We start from the raw sequence: 21,084 nt of genomic DNA on the forward strand, positions 1-21,084 counted from the left end.
AAATTAACATTCTTCGGTTTATAATTTGAATGAAAAAAGCATCGTGAGCACAGAACCCGTCTACATAATATTTATAATAATTTGCATTTATATAGCGCCATCTATCAAGACATAATCTAATCCGAGGCGCACTGGGCGTTGTTTGATGACGTATGATGAACAACTGGGCGTTGTGGCGTGCGCCTGTAATCCAAGCTGTGGGGAAGTTACAAATTGATGCAGAGGTTCGAAGTTCGAGCCCTGGTCACGTCTTTCGGATGGTGACGTTAAAGGTCGGTCCCAGACGTAAATAATCATATCTGATTGATACACGTCTGACAAAACTCAAATACACATACACACACACACACACACACGCGCACTGTTAATTTTTATTATTATTACATCGGCTTTAGCTAGAGTTTCCTTTCAGCGCTCAGTGCGTTTAAGAAAATTAATTCTGCCGTGTATCGATTCATGTTCCTCAGTTGGGTTGGGTGCAGCTCAACGTGGATAAATTTCTTGCTGAAAAAAAGTTACGCCATGGCTGGGATTCGTACCCAGACCTTTTTTTTTCAAGACTAATAAATTGGGCCACAACGCTCTACATGTAAATTATTAGTACTTAAAATCCAACGATATTATTCATTGTTTCTTATTCGAATTCATTATAGTATATCATGAACATTTATTTAATAATTAAGATATCAAATCATATGTTTTCATTGGTGCCATTTTGTATACAATAAACCACTAACAGTTCTTCCAATGCTTTGAAATTAATCTATCAAAACCTTAAAACCTTGCAAGAACACTTTGAATGTTAGTAACTCAAAAAGGCCACCAAAATATTGTGCTATAACCAAACATTTGTTTCATCTGACTAAAATGACTATATATTTCACCTTAAATGTTTTTACTGTGTATTTTCAGTTAATAATCAGGCCGATACTTAAAAAAAACACGGAATGTGGAATATAAGCAGATGTGCAGAACGCAATTTCCATTCAGATTTTCTATTGTGATATCATTTTGTATTACCATGATTACAGCCATACTAGATCGGTGCGTTATTTCGTGAATGATGTTCATGCTTGATTTGATTTTTATATTCCCATTTCTGTGTACGTGTTGATGTACAGTAACCTTGATTTCATCTTTATGTTACTATTATATCAGATTGAGATTCTTTATCACTATGATAATCTCAGTCAACGTCCGTCTGCATCACGTGATCTCGCTCAGTTCATCTGTAAGATGAAACATCTGAAGGACCTCACACTCGACGGTTATTATCATGATGACTTTTACTCAACAGCATCGTCGATGGCTTCAACTACAAAGGTAATATATGTTAGGAGGTTTTTACATGTATAAAAAGTAGCACTTACAAGCAAGCCATACAAGTTCTGATTTTTAATCATGCTCCTCATTCTGTAGCCATTAATTTGTATAATGGGGCTATGCCTCTTATAAAGCGAAATTGTTCATACCTTTACTGAATTATTATTCTGGTAAATTTTTATTGATTCCTTCCCATAGGTTAAGGGTAATCAAGTGGCACACCTGTTTGACGGTTAATTTAATCGAACCCTAACACGTTGAAATCCAGAATGCATCCGTATAAGAATAATTTTACAAAATAAAAATTAGTAATAAATCTTTGTGTATGCTGCACATATGCGATAAAACACGTTACATTCCGTCTCTGCATCATTAAATGCTAATTATATTTGTGTGTAGATATTTTTAGAAGTAATAGTTCCTTTAATTGTTTATTGCAGTAAACCTAAAATGTAGAAACCGTCTTTCCCCTTGTTGAAAAGTATGCAGATATATGTACTCCTGTATATTGTATTAACAGACGAAGACAATACAAATAATGACAGATGCGTCCATCTAGTAATGTGCGCAATGCCAAATACTACACCAATACACTAAACTATGAACAAAGAAGTGCAATTCGAATAGTTTTATCAAATCTATTCTTTATCATTTTCGCCTTATCTTTTTGTTTAATTAAAAAACAAGCGATTTTTAATATGCTTGTAGGACTACATTTAAACGAAATTGAAATCTAACTGAATATGAAATATTGCCAAAGTGACCCATTATGGCAACCTGTGTATTCTGTTCCTTTGTTAACGTCGTACACTTTAATTTACACTAGACAGAATATAATTTGAATACATCAAGTAATCTCAGACAAAGAACACAATTTGTTCAAATAACCAGACCAGGAATAACGAAGTTTGCATTATAACATGTCTTCATGAATATGCAATGAGCATGATGAGTATGCTCATTTTTATTGAATGACAAGTTGAAATATTGTCAACCACAAATGAAGACAATTTGAAGTTTTACAACACTGCTGTAATGTGTATGATAAACATTCTTGCAGCGGATTTTGATACAAAGGAAAAAATACCACTTCCACCCTTTTCAATTGTGAATTGATAAGATATCATGTGAAAGGAAAGCTTAGAACTGAAATCGTCAGAACGACTATTGCATACTGTATTTTATTCAGCGTGCTTGACCATTTTCTTACAAAATAAAGTTTAATTCTGAAATTAAATAATTTTATCATACATCAGATATTGCTGAAATTTTGAGCTTTTGCTTGGAGAATTTTGCTTTATCGAGATATAATTATTTCATCCGGGGAACGCCTTTTACTCCTTGAGAATATATTTACACTGGCAAAGGCATAGAAGATGAGACAATAGCAGAAAGGATGGTACCCTAATAATTGCCAGCTGATATAAAATTATGCATATTAATATGTACAAAAAATGATACTTTCTAAGTAGGCATTATATAGGCCCAAAATCCATTATTTTTTGGAGATGAGTATGACCTTAGATTTCTATTTTCATTGCCTTTCTCCAGATTTCGATTACTTTGTGTAAAGGATGCATAACACCCGAATCACCATGCGGATTTAATTAATGACGCATCTACATGTAACCACCGTCCGTATTTTTCATTTAAGAAAATTTGGCAAATTATTAGCCTTTGATTAAATAAACAATAACATGATTAAGAATATTTTTATTTTCATTTTTAGTTATTAGAGAAAGTTACTGTGATTTTCGTAACATCTGATTATGTGATCGACGAAGATTAATTTTCAATGATTCGATGATCAAGGTTTGCTCAACTAACCGAATGTAGAATAGAGTTCAATGGTTCAATCAGACCCTTGTTTGATGACTTGTTTTGTTTCGTCATCATGTCATTATTATTCCAGATTGAGCGTCTTGATATCAAACGTGTTGATCTCAGTCAACGTCAGCCTGCATCACGTGATCTGGCTCAGTTCTTTTGTAAGATGACTTATCTCAGGGAACTTCGTCTCGGTGATCGATACTACAGTGTCTCATTTCATTACGAGTTCTATTCAACGTTATCATCCTTAGCATCGTGTGCAAAGGTATCTTTTCAGTTTCTTATTTTCGTTCTCTTCAGGTTTAAAAGCATTTTTTTCCAATTAGTGCAGTATGAAGTGATAAGGATATTCACTTTCTAAAAATAAAATTTGTCTAATGTTGTGTACCAGAGGAATGATATATTATTATATAACGAACATGGTGCATAGGCATGAAGAGTTTGGCCCAATTTGTATTACTCTACATTACATTCTTAATTATTATCATAATTACATTCATTTTTAAAGCTATATTTTAATCCGTTATTTATTCCAGGGAACCGAGATGAACAAACTTTGCTTCGAAGCGGAATACATTTTTGTTATGTATTTGTATTTCGCTTAAGTTTGTATTGTAATTTGTGTTAGAATTGAAATAGAAGCAGAATAAATTCAGTCAATTAATCAATAAATCGTGATAATCTTGATTTTACCTTGATCTTAGTCATCACAGACTCCAGCCCGCAACAAAAAAGGCCTTTTCTTCCCCATCCCGTGCAGCATTCAATGTCAGCCTACTGTCTGCTGTTTTGTTGGGGGAAAGAAATGCATGTAATAAGTAGAAATCAAGCATGTTTTCATCCAACTTTTTTCTGAACCTTGCGTCGATCTTATTTTACGCGTTTGGTAAAATAATTGGAGTATGACATTTGTTTTAGAAATAGATAGCAGTAAAAGCCAGAAAAACTCACTCAAAATCGCTCGTGCAAATTAAAGATCTGTAGCACCATTTTCCATTGTTTTAACTCAGTCATGCGTGCGTTATATAAATATTGAGGTGAATATCAAATGAAGTAAATCATATCATTCCATTTATGTCCATTTCATGAAGCAAATTAATGATTCTAATGGCGCAAATTACACTTAATTCCGGTGTCCCTCTTTACTGGAACGCACTGTACTGTACATTTTCCTTCCTGAATAATTAAGGACCATTGAGATAAATTATTTATTTGAGATATGTTTCCAGCTGATATAGAAATATAAATATAAATATAAACAAAAACATCAACCATTTTTAAGAAGGCGTTACATAGGACGAAAATATATTTTTTTAGATGAATGTGACCTTAGATGTCTTTTTCAATGTCTTTCAGATTTTGAATAAATTATTGTGTATAAAGTATACATAACACCCGAGTCACCATGCGTATTTAATGAATGATGCATCTACATGTAACTCCGATCAGATTTGCTTTATTAAGAAAAAAGGGCAAATTAACATCCTTTGATTAGATAATAATTAGTATGATTAAGAAAAAAATCTTTTCATTCATAGTTATTGGAGAAAATTTCTGTAATTTTCATAACATTATGTGATCGACGAAGAGTAATTTCCAATAGGTCGATGATCCAAGTTTGTTCATTCAACTGAATATACATGTAGATTAGAGTTCAACGGTTTATTCAGGCCCTTGTTTGATGACATATTTTGTTTTCTTCATCAAAGGTATACTTTTACCTTTTCATTTCTTTAAATTGTTATTTTTTCTTTCTAATTATTGCAACATCAAGGGATAAGCATATTATAATGATAATCTTGGTTTCGTTTTAATCATGATGAATTTGATTTAATATTACCTTAATTTTGTGTGTGTGTGTGTTTTGAAAAATATATTTAGTTTACAAATTAAAAGGTGTTTTGATAAAGGTAATTTTCTTTTAAAACTTATTATACATGTAGAGCCATCAAGATGGATACACTACACTATTTGAAATGACAAACATTAGTCCAGTCAATTATTATGTGAAAACAAAAACAAAACAAAACACAAATGTTTGATAAATGCTTTCGATGTAAAAGCCCTGATAATAATTAACAAGTGGAATGCCTCTGGCCGTCTCACCTGCATCACGCGATTCAATATAGCAGCAGTGCTGATTTTGAAAACTACTATAACTCGCACAAGATGTTCAGTGATACTTGGCTACTCTTATTTCCACGTTTTATGAACTAGACCAATACACTTATAGAGATATGATGGCAATTCAACAAATACCCCCAGCGTGGCCAAAGTTCTTTGACCTTACATGACCTTTGACCTTGATCATGTGACCTGAAACTCGCACAGGATGTTCAGTGATACTTGATTACTATTATGTCCAAGTTTTATGAACTAGACCAACACACTTTCAAATTTATGGCTGTAATTCAACAAATACCCCAATTTGGCCAAAGTTCATTGACCCTAAATGACCTTTGACCTTGATCATGTGACCTGAAACTTGCACAGGATGTTCAGTAATACTTGATTACTATTATGTCCAAGTTTCATGAATCAGATCCATAAACTTTCAAAGTTATGATGGTAATTCAACAGATACCCCCAATTCGGCCAAAGTTCATTGACCCTAAATGACCTTTGACCTTGGTCATGTGACGTGAAACTCATGCAGGATGTTCAGTGATACTTGATTAACCTTATGTATAAGTTTCATGAACTAGGTCCATATATTTTCTAAGTTATGATGACATTTCAAAAACTTAACCTTAGGTTAAGATTTTGATGTTGATTCCCCCAACATGGTCTAAGTTCATTGACCCTAAATGACCTTTGACCTTGGTCATGTGACATGAAACTCAGGCAGGATGTTCAGTAATACTTGATTAACCTTATGGCCAAGTTTCATGAACTAGGTCCATATACTTTCTAAGTTATGCTGTCATTTCAAAAACTTAACCTCAGGTTAAGATTTGGTGTTGACGCCGCCGTCGCCGCCGCCGCCGCCGCCGCCGCCGCCGCCGCCGCCGCCGTCGCCGTCGGAAAAGCGGCGCCTATAGTCTCACTCTGCTATGCAGGTGAGACAAAAACGATCGATGGAAAAGTACTTTGTTTTAGCGCATTATCTACATTATGCATCTGAACTCTCATTTCATTTACATGAAAAAAATCGTATTTTGTCTCAGGTTCATTTCTTTGCATTTAATAGTTTCATTGAAACGTCACATATACATGTATATGCATTCGTTTCTTATAAAGTTATGATGTTGTCTAGTCTTCTGCATAATGATTCGTAATGAATGTAATTTAGACAATGACCCAAGAAGCGAAATTTGCGTCTACTGTTCAGTCAAAACTTTTATTTGTTATACTTCATATCAATTCGCCAGTATGGTTTATTTCTGTATCATAAAACATAATGTGATAAACACATCCAGAACTGAAGTTGCTTAATAAACTCGTCCAACATTAACAATAGTCTATAGTATAGCCATCATTAATTTCAGTATGTTTTTGTGGTACTTAGATGGCGTATGAAATGAAAATTCTTCGGTTTATAATTTGAATGAAAAAAGCATCGTGAGCACAGAACCGTCTACATAATAATTATAATAATTGGCATTTATATAGCGCCATCTATCAAGACATAATCTAATCCGAGGCGCACTGTTAATTGTTATTATTATTATTACATCGGCTTTAGCTAGAGCTGCCTTTCAGCGCTCAGTGCGTTTAAGAAAATTAATTCTGCCGTGTATCCATTCATGTTCCTCACTTGGGTTGGGTGCAGCTCAACGTGGATAAATTGCTTGCTGAAATTGCATGGCTGGGATTCGTACCCAGACCTTTTGTTTCAAGACTAATATATTGGGCCACAACGCTCTACATGTAAATTATTAGTACTTATAATCTAACGATATTATTCATTGTTTCTTATTCGAATTCATTATAGCATATTATGAAAATTTATTAAATAATTAAGATATCAAATCATATGATTTAATTGGTGCCATTTTGTATACAATAAACCAGTAACAGTTCTTCCAATGCTTTGAAATTAATCTATCAAAACCTAAAAACCTTGCAAGAACACTTTGAATGTTAGTAACTCAAAAAGCTTGGCACCAAAATATTATGCTATAACCAAACATTTGTTTCATCTGACTAAAATGACTATATATTTCACCTTAAGTTTTTATTGTGTATTTTCAGTTAATAATCGGGCCGATACTTTAAAAAATACGGAGTGTTGTATGTTAGCAGATATGCAAAACGCGATTCCGATTAAGATTTTCTATTATGATAACATTTTTATTACCATTATTACAGCCATACTAGATTGGTGTGTTGTTTTGCAGATGATATTCATGATAAATTTGATTTTAATACTCCCATTTCTGTCAACGGATTAATGTACAGTAACCTTGATTACATCTTTATGTTACTATTATATCAGATTGAGACTCTTGATCACAATGATCATCTCAGTAAACGTCCGTCTGCATCACGTGATCTCGCTCAGTTCATCTGTAAGATGAATCATCTGAAGAACCTCACACTCTACGGTCAGTATCATGATGTCTTCTACTCAACAGCATCGTCGATGGCATCAACTGCGAAGGTAACATATGTTGGGAGGTTTTACATGAAAAAAGTAGTACAAGGAAACCATACAATTTTTTTAGTGTGATAATCCTCATTCTATTGACAATGAAGTTGTCTAATGAGGCTATGATTAACTGTAGAGTGCGTCCCACAAAAAACGAAACCGAGATTTAGCGATGATTTATCATACCTTAATCATAAATACAATAGACAAATGACCTATCAATGTAAAGCTTAGAATCTCCTCTTTTCTGTGATATTACTTAGATTATTCATTATTCATGCATGAGTGAGCAAACAAAATTGAAGAAAGGATGCCAAAAACTCATTTGACGGGGGGTATCTGAATTTCCAAAAAAAGTCACATGCCTCACAAGTTCAATATCCGCTCTTTTATTTGATACCTTAATCACAAAAAATGATCAAGAAGTAAGAAAGTTATGGTCCATCGAAACAATGCTTGTATTTCCATAGTTTCATTAAATAAACGTGTTTTCACCGGTTTCCAACAGAAGCTATCGCACGGTTTAACAAAACGGAGTGTCGAGTGAGTTTGAATGCTTGCCTGTAAATCCTCTTAATTTTATGAGATTATTGAAATTCAAGCCTTATTTCAAATGACCAGAACTTTGTTATTTCTTGACCATTTTCTAAAATTGAGGTATCAAATTAAAGAGCAGATATTGAACTTTTTAGAAATGTGGTTTTCTTTTTGTAACCCAGATAGAGCCCGCAAAATGACTTTTTGGTATCCCCTCTTCAAATTGTTTTTGCTCACTCATGCATGAATGATAAAAATCTAAGTAATTTCAGATGAAAGAAGGGATTCTAAGCTTTACAATGGTAGGTCATTGTCTATTGTATTTGTCATCGATAAATCTCGGTTTCGGTTTTTGTGGGACGCACTGTATAAAGCGAAATTGTTCATATCTATACCGAATTGTTATTATATCAATTGTCAATTAATAGTAGCCATAAACCAATTGTATAAATGTTTCGGAAATTGTTTCCATTTTCGTTAAAGAATCTAGGACAAATGAGTAGGGGATTTGTGCCCCCTTATTTTATTATTGAGCTCTACCAAATGATACATAATGAACTGATGATATAAGCATAATGCAATGAGATATATGTGTTTTTTCCTATTAATTTTCGAATCGTATTGTGTTTTGATGAGAGCTTTTTAATGCAATGGAAAACTTGCAATTTTTGGAGGTTTGCATAGCAATTAATCAACCCTTTTTATCTAAAGCTAAATTTATTTTGAAAGCACATCGAGTGTTACAACTGATTAACCCATTAACCTATTTTGCATTACTAGTATAATCATTATGTTTCACATGACGAATAGGCCTGTATGTTTTTATCCAAAGTTGTTATCTAAATTTACTTTAGGATAAACTTACACTTCGTGATGCAGATTAAGGTTTAAAATGTATAGCAGATTAAAACAAACATTGTTTTGTGCGGGGTTTATAGCAAAATGAATTTTCCCAAAGTGTGGTGCGTGACATTTTCGTTATGGTCCTACTCTATATAAATCAAATTCTCTTTTTCTTACCTCGGTATTGGGATCTGTGAAATAGATTTCTTTAACAATTAAAAAAGTTTTTTTTTATTCTAATTTTGATTTCAGGTGTTATAATTAAACTACAATCTTGATACACTAGGGGGCATATCAGGCTCAAAAGAGATGAAGATTACTTTTACTTAAATGTATTTATATGAGGAATTCGTCGGCATAGTAAAAAATGAACATCAGAGTACAGATGAAAATCACAGCATGATTGTTTTTTTATTACAAAGGCAAAAAAAATTATTCGCTGCTTTCAATCTATCGCTGTTTTTTTTGGCCTCTCTTTCCACGCTCGGCCCCCTCAAAATATTTGGTTCATTCAACCACTGAATGTGATTGCACTGATGAATGTACTAGGGTGTGGAGTAGAAATGTGTTATTTCTTCTAGCCATACTGAGCCCGCATACCATTTAACTGCACTTCGAATGGTTACATTGAATGAAAATAGAAAATCAAACGAGCTTTCTATTTCGTTTCCAAAACTGGATGTCAAATGATATTTTGCTTAAATTCATAAAGTAGTTATGTACACATTTTGATTATCATGCAGATGAGGAAACCGATGAAGTCACCCATTTACAATTGTATTTTGATATATTTCTCCTCATGTAAATCAAAGTTTGATTTGTCTCTAATCAATGTAAATTGCCATTGTTGTAACGTCATTGTGTTTTGATGTAGAGTCTCTGGACTGTAAAAGTATTTTTTTTAAAACAAGTGTACATCTAGTTACCAATAATGCATATAGCATTTCCATTTATTTGAAAGCAGGATAAAAGAGCATTGTAGATTAAATGCCTTGCTCACGGGCATGGCCGGGGATCGAACCCTGGACTTCCCATGTATAGTCAGGCGCCTTAGACCACTCGGCCACGGCACCTACAAAAATAAAATGAAAATATTGTTTAATTAAAACGAGAAAATACAAAATGGACCGCGAATTGGGAGCATCGACTACATTGTTTGCATATTGCTAAGCACAATCTGTTTTGTGAAAAAATAAACACATTTTTAGTGCCATAACTTTCTAAATTTTGTATGAAACCATCAGTGCTCCTACTTTTTTTTATTTGCCTTATTTCATTTTTTGTGCAATTATTGATCCTCTTTTCTTATTTACAAAATTAAGTGTTTGGAAGAACATGTTGGTTTAAGTGAATTTAGCCTTCATGTTCGAAAACATAATATGGGGTGCAGGAAAAGTTAATAAGAATCAATCTTAGCAATCTTATTTTTTTTTAATCATGATTTAAATAACAAAAATACAATGGTAGTATTAAAAGAAAACGCTTCGTGGATGATCTGTACTTTTCTTAAGATTTATTTTGGATGTTTTTTCTTCATTATCGTTTTACATGTTTTATGTCTCTCTCTCTTCATCCTCTCATCCATTGTGTAAATTATATTGTTCATGTTATATTACTTTGTGTATAAATAATCTGTTGTCTTAATTACGTATTTGCACGACATGTACACAATTTCCATTTATTGACAATGTGTGAATAATTATACTTTCTTATACTTATGCTTATACATTCTCAGACGATGTAGATGGTGATAAATATATATTATGTTTCCACTAGTATGATGTCTTGTTATCTCTTTGGTTCACTTTGTTATTATTTTCTCATCTATTGTAGGATGACTGCAACACAAGCTCTAATGTTACTGATCTGACCATCAGTGATGAGACACTAGAAGGATGGCAGGATTGTGGTTCAATGTTTGACAATGTGAAGAGGATCACCATACAGGTATGGGGCACGATCAGAAGTGACGTCATCCAGAGGATCCATCTACCAGCAGTAACAGAGCTCACCATTCAAACGCTTGAGAGTGCGTATCGCCCGGCTTCTCTCCATGATGATCCCACCTCACTGCCCAATGCACTTCGCAAGGTCTCATCTCAGCTTGTCAAGGTCACATTCACAGATCTCGACATCGGTAACAGTGAGATTAGAGACATCATTCAAGCTTTCAGATCATCAGAGGACCTCAAACATCTGAAGATCCTAAGGTACATGTATGATACATTTAGTATATTTTAATACTCTGTTGGGTCATGATGATCATTCATCGGTTGATAAGTACACCCTTTCAAATTTCAATGTTCAGTTATTTATCGTGGGAAATTAATATAGTGCTGAAATTTTAACAAGAACCTCTTTTTGAACTCCATGGACAATGCTTTATACAAATCAATATGATATGATATCATGCGTATGCAGTCCGTGTATAACATACAATAACTGTTCCCCGTAAAAAAAAAAAAAAAAAACACACAAATGCGTTTTTTGTATGCCATGCTGTGTTTTACCATACGTACATTAAAGCTATGAAAGTTAATTTCCCCTTTTGACATGTCTGTCTACAATGTGCAACTGCACTTTTGACAAAATCACGCATAATCTGATATGGTTTGGATTCTACTCAATATGATCTTACATGAATTACTGGATTTATTACCTTACATTTCAATTTGTTTCGATGGGCAATGGGCATGCATGGGATAATGCTCTTCTCCACATTAAGAATGACAATGCCTTGCTTTTACATTTGGTTCGAGTTTGATTTCATTTCATTTGATGTCAATCTATTTTCCATGTAGTTAGCAATTTAATCTCTTATACCTTAAAACTGCAACAAATGATATCAATATATTGTAAGTCCATGTTTAAAGTAAATATAGTTTTGTGTCTGCGTTTGCCGGTGATTTTACTTTGCTTTCCCTAGAGCCGTGCCCGCCCACCACACACCACCCTTTCCCTCATATCACACAAAATATTTTATTCCAACGAATGCGTCTTCTCTCCACGTTAATACTATTAGATTCATACGATGTGGGACTGATGAGAGATTAGATCCTTCTAGCATTGATTCCGATGATGAACATAGAACAAAGGTGGAGATAGTACGTGGCACACCAGTTGGGTGAGTCATAAGACCTCGTTTTATCAAACAATTCCCCTTTTTAACATATTTAATTCAAGTTTCTTATACAGAGGAATTAGCTAGGTGTCTTTTTTTCTTGTTTGTTTCTCATGTACGAATTTTCTGTCTCCATTTACACTTGGCCATGATATATGGCGAGCATCATTGCTTACTTTTCAGATATACAACCATGTAGTATGCAAACTAAATCTTATCCTTGCATTGTGCTCTTCCATCTGATCTCCTTATAATATATATCAAATATTCTGATAGAAAGTATGCCCTCGAATATTTATAATGAAGCAATATATGTGTTTTGGGTCGCGTAGACTTAAGCAGAGAAATCACATTGTAAATCTGCATTCTGGGGGGGGGGGGTAGTCAAAAACAACACGAGCTGACTAAAGTTTAGAGTGTTTAAAATGATTGAAATTAAGATGATCTCCCATACTTTTTTTTTTAGACAGGAATATGAACTGAAAATTAATGGCCAAACAAATACCTGATGTCAGGTACAGAAACCGAACTCTTTGACCCCTGGCATGGCTACTGCTATTTTCTCACATTATCATGATGATTTAGACATAGTTGAAATTTACATGAACCTAAATGACTATTCAACAAAGAACTTGACCACTTGACCATAATGATAAGGAGACCATCTGATAATGCAAAGAATACATCGTTAGCTTACATTGTGGTAACTGAAAATCGAACATGATTTTGTACGTCAGCGATGAAATATCTTTATCTGATCGCGTTGTGAACTTATTATTGAGTGCCTTCTCAGCATGGTACACGCTGATTTACTACACTCACTATGCATACGCTAAATCGAAAAATAACCTGTCCTAATAAATAATCCCCACTCCTCTGACTTGTCCTCCCTTTTTTTCTTATTTACTTATTATGTTCTTATTCTGTCTTGTCCTGCATCTTGTTATGTCTTGACTTCTATGTCTTGTCATTCCCTCTCTCTTCTTTTTCTCCTCTCTAATGCGCAATATATCCTTCATAGCGGAGACCTCTTTGTGTGACTAACTTTGCATTTGGTCAGTGATTTAAAATATATTTACATTAATCTGATTTCAATCTTTTTGTTCCTCCTTTTTTTTTTTTTTTCTTTATAGTATACGCATATGTGAATAATTTGACAATATATATTTATTTTCATTTCCAAAGAGGATCCACGCTTTATAAGCTTTGCTTTTATTCCCCCCCCCCCCATTTCCATTTATCCTCAATGTTATACTTTTTAACGAAGCAAAAATGTTCATTTGTAAAATTGTATCTGATTGTGTTACTTTGTATTATATTTCGAATGAATATGGGGTAAAGAATTAAATTAAGTATCTGGATAAAATAACAGCCCAAGTCCAATTTTTTGGCGAAATTAAGTTACATATGGAAAATCGTTCCTTATACAATGGCTCATTTTGTGTTTAAATGATAAATCTTATATCATCTCAAAAATTTGTTAAATAAAGTAGGGAAATCTCGTATGAGTGTAAAAAAAGCACAAGTCGAGGACTTGGGGGCTTTTCTTACATTCATATCCTGGCGACCTCTCTCATTCCTTTACTACTTACTACAGAAGTCTACCATGTATATAGATGTAAGAATGACCCAAGTCTATATGATTCGTGAAGCGACCCAAGTCCACCAGACAAAAGAACCCGCCCACAAGTAACATTGATATTAACGTTCCTTGACAAAAAAATATACACTTAAATTTGTTTTATGATGTTCTGTCATTTAAGCCATTATAAAATATCATTTTTTTGTCGATTTTCTCGAAATGACCTTCTATAGACTTGGGCCTTTTTTATATTCATATACTCAATTTAATTGAATTTAATCTAACGGTCACTGTTTAATACCCCTCGGCCTCCTTCAGCGGACGCGCCCTCTCCCTTTCATTTTTTTCCCTTTCTCTCTCTCCTCACTCTAGACTCTATTATACACTGTTATATGCGAATCTTTTTTGTATTACTCATTAACTTCTATTTTTTTTCTCATTCTATTATTAGTCTTTTTTATTTTTTTTTTACACAACAACCTTATTAATATATGTATATTTCTCTCTCTCTTCTCTCACACACCACGATACAGTAAGTACTTTAGAAGATAAAGTTGCAGCATCAAGGTCATGACGAATCGGACGAGATTAATATTCAAGTATGATGGCAGCCAACAAGAAGCCATGAGTTATTTCATTTCGGAGTACCATAATAGAACAGTTTACTGATCATAAGCTCCCACACCTCAACCATATGATAATGCGTCGGTTAAAACATGGACCTATTGGAGAAGGACATTCAACGCTATCATTTATTCGATCAAACGAGATCCGACGCCTAATGATAATGTGCATCTCAATGGCAACATACATGTATTTTGACAATAGCGACTACCAGTGCGTTATTTTCAAAGCACAACTTTCCTGTTGTTAGTTATGTTGGCTGATGCCCTGTGTTAGAGAATGCTTTTCAATTCATATGCTTTAGATTTGAAGCAGCAAAGTGAGGAAGCAGCCGATTTTGTGAATAAATGATATCATCATTTTATCCGCTGACTTCCGTACGCACATAATGACCTCAATCAAATTAAGAGATAAACGCTCTCTAATATGAGCCATGCATATCTTGAATATTAGGATAAAAAAATAAAGAAGGGATTATAAATATAAATATCTTCTGCGCATGCAGTTTGTGCAATATCAATGTCTTATCACGAACTGCTTCTTTCACCCCAAGGCCGAATTGACGGCGGAACATGGTAGGATGAAAGTAGAAAACATATAAACCGAATGAAATTCAGCAACATTTGCCACGGAATGATTTTGTTAGGTGGTTGAAGCCCCGCCCCTCCCCTACCGCCCCCGCTTACGCGGACCCTGCATAATACTCATGAGGGGGGGGGGGGTAATGCGCATTCTGGTCGTTATGCAAATGAAGAATTAATACAGTAACCGACTCATTATTCCTGTTGTGTTTCATTATCAAGTATTCCTATATGTTATGTGCCATTGTTGCAATCTATGGTGATTCAGTGACAATTGATTTCCTTATGTAAAAAAGATCCTTACATTGGATAATAGAATTGAAAGGATTTATAACTGTATTGTGGAAACAAGCGAGACTCCTTAAAAAGTGTATAACTTATTAAACTTTCATAGATTACTGAAGCGATGACGTCGGTTGCCATGGTGCCATGGCGGCCTGGTTCTAAACAAGTGAACCCGGAAGTATTGCGAACTGCGCATATCACAAAGCGCGTGTTTCTAAGGAAAACAAAGGTTGCTATCGGAATTTCATCGCTTGCAACCTCATAATAATGGTAACAATCGGGGACAAACACATCACCATTTTTCCAAATTCGAATGTGTATAAACGATTGTCAGCTGCGACTCTGTTTAGAACCAACCGGTTCATTGCCATGACACCGTGACGTCACAATTCGGTACTGAAAACGTCGGTCCATATTTTACATCCGATTTTGAAGAAATTTCGCTTGTTTCACTTGTTTGCGTCCCCTATTTCATTCAAATTTATATTCTTGGTGGTGGACGGGTCCTTAAATTATTTTGTGACCAACCGATTCAAAAGAGTCGAAGATAAAAAGATACCCAAACATAACCGCTGCAGCTGTAAGACCGTCCTCTACCATGGAGGGTTGTATTTGATCGAATATTGTCATAGTTTTATTAGATATTTCATTCCTACCGAGCAGTTACAACCTTTAAAAAAAACAATGGACGTTTATACATGATTAATTTCTAATACCTGATACGATACTTATTACTCTAATTTTTTGTTTAAAGAGTTACTTTTCATTGAACTTTTACATAGTTATTATCTTGTTTAGAAACAAGCAATCATTCTAATGTGTGATATAAAGTTGAATCGTCTGTAAATAGGGTAACTACATGATTTGTACCAAACGCAATCTAAGCGGAGAAATGCAAACTTCCTAATATGTTTGTTAAAAAAACAAATTATAATTTTATATTGCTCATTACATCATTGGTTCGATGTCTTGTTTTGTAGCATTTTATATACTGTAGAGATTGATGGGATGACCAAACAAAAACAAAATCCGATGAGTTTCTATCATCTCATAATTTCATTCAATTTTTCATAGCACTCTTTCCAATTTCCCGCGATTGCATATAATGTTTTGTTTGTTCATCTTGACATAATAAGCAAATACAACATAAACAATATTTAAGTACAATCATACAAACTGGTTATGAATGGAGGATGCTGTCAAAAAAGCTTGTAGAGAGATTGTAGAGTGCATCTTCCTTTTAAAATATTCGTGTAAATATTATAAATAATAAAACAAAATCAGAAAAAGGAAACAAAAAACAATCAATTGCCTACAAATCGCACAAAATTAAAGAGAAATGACACAAAAGAGATCAGGATAACCATTTTATACAGGGAAGTATTAACAATGAATGCGAAGTTCGTGACAAACATGCATGGCACACCTTTTACTGGCGTGCAGGAAAAGATGGGTAATTAGTCATTAATGGTTCGCTAACGTTGAAGTAAAAAAACGGATGATGTTCTACAATGTCAACAAATTCACAATATTACTGGTTACTGTATTTGTATCAAATCACACATTTCGAATGTAAATAGTAAAAAAATATTGTCTGTATACATGGTATATTGTAAATAATATATTACATTATCGTCATTTTATGTTTTGTTCATTGCTTTTGTGAATTGTTTTGCATCACTATATATTTACTATGCCCCGCCTAACGAAATTTGTAATGAAATGAAATGTGGCTCACACATTGGTCTCAAGGTAACGATGTGCAGGAAATATTTTTCCATTTCTCATGAATCGTGTTGCCTTGGTTAGAACATATGTTAAAAAGAATCCCCCCCCCCCCAAAAAAAAAAAAAAAAAAAAAAAAAAAAAAAATCAGTTTGTACTATTTCATCAGTTTATAACCAATTCCCATGATATCTATCTCACACATTGGTCTTGTGGTAAGACGAGTCAAGACATATTTTTCATGTGTTAAAAATTGTTGCCATGGTAACGACAAACAGCTGGGGAATTCATCATCTTCCGTGATCATGGTGATACATGTAGTTGTAGTTTGTTCTTATGTTTGAAGTATACAAGGGCACGTGATACCATGCCGTATATACATTTGTATTTCTATAACCTACTGCTGACGGGGTAATTTCATTAAATTTGTCAATAGTTTTTCATAAAGTTTTCTAAGATTCTTTCTGCTCCAGGCATTATCAATATATTGATCATCAGCAAGTTAAATAATACTTCCATTTCAGGTCATGTATTTGGCTGATATCACCAGACTGTTTGAACGTTGTAAATTTTACAATTCCGAAGCTCAGTTCCGATGTTCTCGCAAAGATAAACAGAACATTTTACTGTTGATGCAATATGCAACATGCTGCATAGAAATCCTATCAATAGATTTGTATTCTAAATATGTCTTAAAGGGGGAAAAGACAGCACAGCGATAAAAGTGGACATGTTTGAATCTTTAAATACTGTATTTTCCAACAGTTATGCATGTACTTTTTAGAAGGGCAAGAATGTTGCCGTAAGAATAGCGTGTTTATGATGTGTGGAACATACTGGTTACCAGTGCTTATCGTCGCTAACCATAATCGTGGGTGTTGTTGATAAATTCATTGATGAGTGAAAATCATGCCTGGAGTATGATTCCATCCTTGGACCCTCTAAATGGGAAAGAAGAATTAGAACCGCTACAATTATTTGTTATCATCCAGGTTGATTTTGAATTGCTAAAATATTATTTTTATACTCTATATTGTTTAATGTATTTTGATTCTTTCGATTTGTAATTCATGTTCATTTAAGCCTTTAGGCCTACTTCCAGACACGATGTGTTGCTAAGATCCATTTCTATCTAGATTGTGGTGAATTTTATGGATTTATGTTCAAGGGCAAAATAACTAACCAGTGTACGCATTATGTTATAACGACTGAGTTTTGAAGTTCGTTCCATGTGTGTAATATCACAGCGAGTGCTCTAGACGGCTTTAAAAATGCCACTGTTATTCAGTTATTATTTTCTGGTCGTCATTCGAATTTTCTCTACTATATTGATTATTTGATTTCCCCCGTGTTACATATTCATTGAATATTCTTCATTTCCAAATAAAAAATGCAAGACGGAAAGAAAATTTCAACTATGTTGCAAAAAATGATTGTTTATTGAGTTGGTAAAGATATTATTTGAAATGAGTTTTAAGGCTTGAATATACATTGCGTATACGAACAAAAAACACATCAGATTTCTGGAAAAACTGTGAAGCGCCATAAAATGTATTGTGTGCAATTTATTTTAAAGCGCCACCAAGTGTCGCTTTGGCCCGAAGAAGTTTCTTCCCGTTTGCCTGCGTTGTTATTGCACTTTGGTATTGTTGCCTACCTGCTGCGGTATTATTAACATAAAGAGTTAATTAGTATTCCTTGTCTGACGTCTTGTTTGTGCCCTCTTTGCACAGGAATTACGTTCTTAGAGATAAGTCTTCTCTATTAGATGACAGTGGAAATATAAACAAATCTTTGTAAATGCTTGAACAAACACCTATTTTTTATCCAGTGGTGGCCTCAAAATAGAGCGCCAACAGTAAGTCCTGTATAACATTTTTCGGATTGTTAAGACGAAATATTTATTCCAAAGTGTATTAGGCATCGCTGCCACATTACCGATTGTAATAGGGCTTCTTTTAGTACGTTTAACGCAATGTTAGCACTGACAACGTTTCTGGGCGGTCAGTACTAGCTATCACAAAAATATAGCCTGCTCCGAAATCAATAAAGCTGCCATTGGGCTAGCAGCAGCCTTTATCGCAGGATCTCAACAAATTGATTTGTTAATCAAACTTGGTTATTAAAAGTGTTGGATTTATGGTTAAATTTATCATCATGGCTGTACTGTCCTTACTTGCATTTTGGTTGCAAGAAAATCACTACCATGTGATTACACCTTACAATCGATATTTCACTGGTTTTACACCAGAACCCTGGGAACGAGTTTTTCGGGTGCTGATGTAGATTCGAAAAGCAAAAAAAGGGGTCGGCTTCACAACAAAATGAAGGTCTTTGTGGTTCAAAGAATTTTGGAAAAAAAAAATAATGAAAATTTGTATAACCCCCACCAAAAAAAATGGGGGTTCACTTCCAAACGAAGGTCATTTTGCTTAGGGGGTGCTGCTTAAGGAGAAAAACACCCTGTAAACCCCCAAAAAATCTAGGAGTGCTTCAGTCATTCAGCACCCCCAGCGCCCTCCCTTCACAGGGCCCTGGCTTTGATGTGAGATCAAATGTGATCAAATTCAGACAGTGAATTCGAATTTGACTATTTAGTATAACAATCATGATTTGTTGAATACGACGCTAAAAAGACGTATAAAAAAGTATTAATGTTTAATGGGCATCTTTAAAAATGAAAAAAAAAATCATTTAGAACTCTAATTCCTAATCCACTATTTAATGAGTGAAATGTTACTTTCATTTGTCTTACTATATCTTCATTGGTGTGCTTTAAGGAAGATGTCTGTAAAATTCTGCCTGAGGAAAAAAACCCAGATCCTATCTATTATCTCAATGATGCTTAAAGTGTGTAATCATTTTCGAAGAAAAATATCAAAAAGTGTATATCACTATTCTCATACATATGCGCATGCCCCCCCCACCCCCCCCCCCCAAAAAAAAAATGTGTTGTGAATTGTAGTATTAAAATAAAGATTTTTTTTTTTTTTTTTTTTTTTTTTTACAATGATACAGATTTTTATTTTTTGGTGAAAATCAAAAAGATTTTTTTATATTGATACAAGGAAATATAATCTTGTTACCTGTTCCAAAACATAGAGTATGCTTAATACATGTAAGTACCTATGTCCATGATTTGTATTTTTATAATATTTATAATATCGAATTGCTTTTGGATTTGTTTGGTGGGGACGGGGGAGGGGGGTAAATGCTTTATTGTCAATATAGTAAAGTCATTCAATATGACATTGGCGGATAAATACCAACCCCTTCTTCAGACTCATGTTAACCCATGTTAAATCATGGTTCAAATGCTATTAGAATCATTATTCGTTCTAAAAGTGTTTAAAGTATATATTTATCTTTACCACGTTTACAAAATTCAAAAGGATTTTATCAATGAAAGGGAACAAAATAAATTATTCAGGTTTTGGGCCCCTTGAATTTATTCTGACCTTTAAGAAAATTCGGCAAATCTGCCCCCGGAAAATAAACATTTAAAAAATTATCCAAACCGTTTAAGCATAGCCTTTTTAACATTAGGGTGAGAAATGAATGAAAGTAGAATCCTTGAAAAAGCCAAAGAGATCCTGACCAATGAGTATCATGCCCTTCATAAATATACTTTGATGAGGTCAGGCAAACGTTTGAGATCCCTTCCCGGCAGAACCTCAGGCTTTCGTTCCAGTTTCAATCCGTGCATTTAATAGCCATACTTGAAATCCTGTTACCCCCCTTCCTGCCTTGACATGTATCTTAATTTCTTTTATTTTTGCTTGTTGATTTGTATAATGTTTGTATCATGTAATCTTTTGTGTGTATCTTGTGGTATTGTGGTAAATTATTTTGTGCGAGCAAATTGAATTTCCATTTATACTCGATTGAATTTGGACAATAAAAATCTGAATCTGAAATGTTTACGTCTATTATCATTTCGGATTTTGCTAACATCAACATTTCACAGCGCAAAACCATATTCATTATTAATTGTGTGGATCATTAAAATACAAGAGAGATCATTATTGCCGGTCTAGAGTAA

General features: G+C 33.9%; 1 protein-coding gene across 3 annotated transcripts; it reads left to right on the forward strand.

Moving 5' to 3' along the window:
- Nucleotides 1–599: 599 nt before the first annotated feature.
- Nucleotides 600–17,157, forward strand: LOC129259275 (uncharacterized). Of its 3 annotated transcripts, none has more exons than XM_064098712.1 (6): nucleotides 600–1,323; nucleotides 3,236–3,418; nucleotides 7,494–7,756; nucleotides 10,958–11,334; nucleotides 12,147–12,248; nucleotides 14,361–17,157. In XM_064098712.1, the coding sequence occupies exons 3-6, from the start codon at nucleotides 7,547–7,549 to the stop codon at nucleotides 14,377–14,379; spliced, it is 708 nt and encodes a 235-aa protein (XP_063954782.1). In that variant the 5' UTR covers nucleotides 600–1,323; nucleotides 3,236–3,418; nucleotides 7,494–7,546; the 3' UTR covers nucleotides 14,380–17,157. The 3 variants fall into 3 exon arrangements, with proteins under 3 accessions (XP_063954782.1, XP_063954781.1, XP_063954780.1); XM_064098710.1 differs by having other exon boundaries at nucleotides 1,163–1,323; nucleotides 7,592–7,756; XM_064098711.1 differs by lacking the exon at nucleotides 3,236–3,418 and having other exon boundaries at nucleotides 731–1,323; nucleotides 7,592–7,756.
- The last annotated feature ends 3,927 nt before the right edge of the window (nucleotides 17,158–21,084 follow it).

This window comes from Lytechinus pictus, chromosome 4 (genome assembly GCF_037042905.1).
Source record: "Lytechinus pictus isolate F3 Inbred chromosome 4, Lp3.0, whole genome shotgun sequence".
In the NCBI taxonomy this organism is placed as follows: Eukaryota; Metazoa; Echinodermata; class Echinoidea; order Temnopleuroida; family Toxopneustidae; genus Lytechinus; species Lytechinus pictus.

What these genes read in the sequence shown, in the direction of transcription:
- LOC129259275 (XM_064098710.1), top strand. Translation starts at nt 1,237, where the DNA reads ATGAAACATCTGAAGGACCTCACACTCGACGGTTATTATCATGATGAC. An exon ending in CGATGGCTTCAACTACAAAG is followed by an intron (nt 1,324 to 3,235) that starts GTAATATATGTT and finishes TTATTATTCCAG; the next exon opens with ATTGAGCGTCTTGATATCAA. An exon ending in AAACATCTGAAGATCCTAAG is followed by an intron (nt 11,335 to 12,146) that starts GTACATGTATGA and finishes TAATACTATTAG; the next exon opens with ATTCATACGATGTGGGACTG.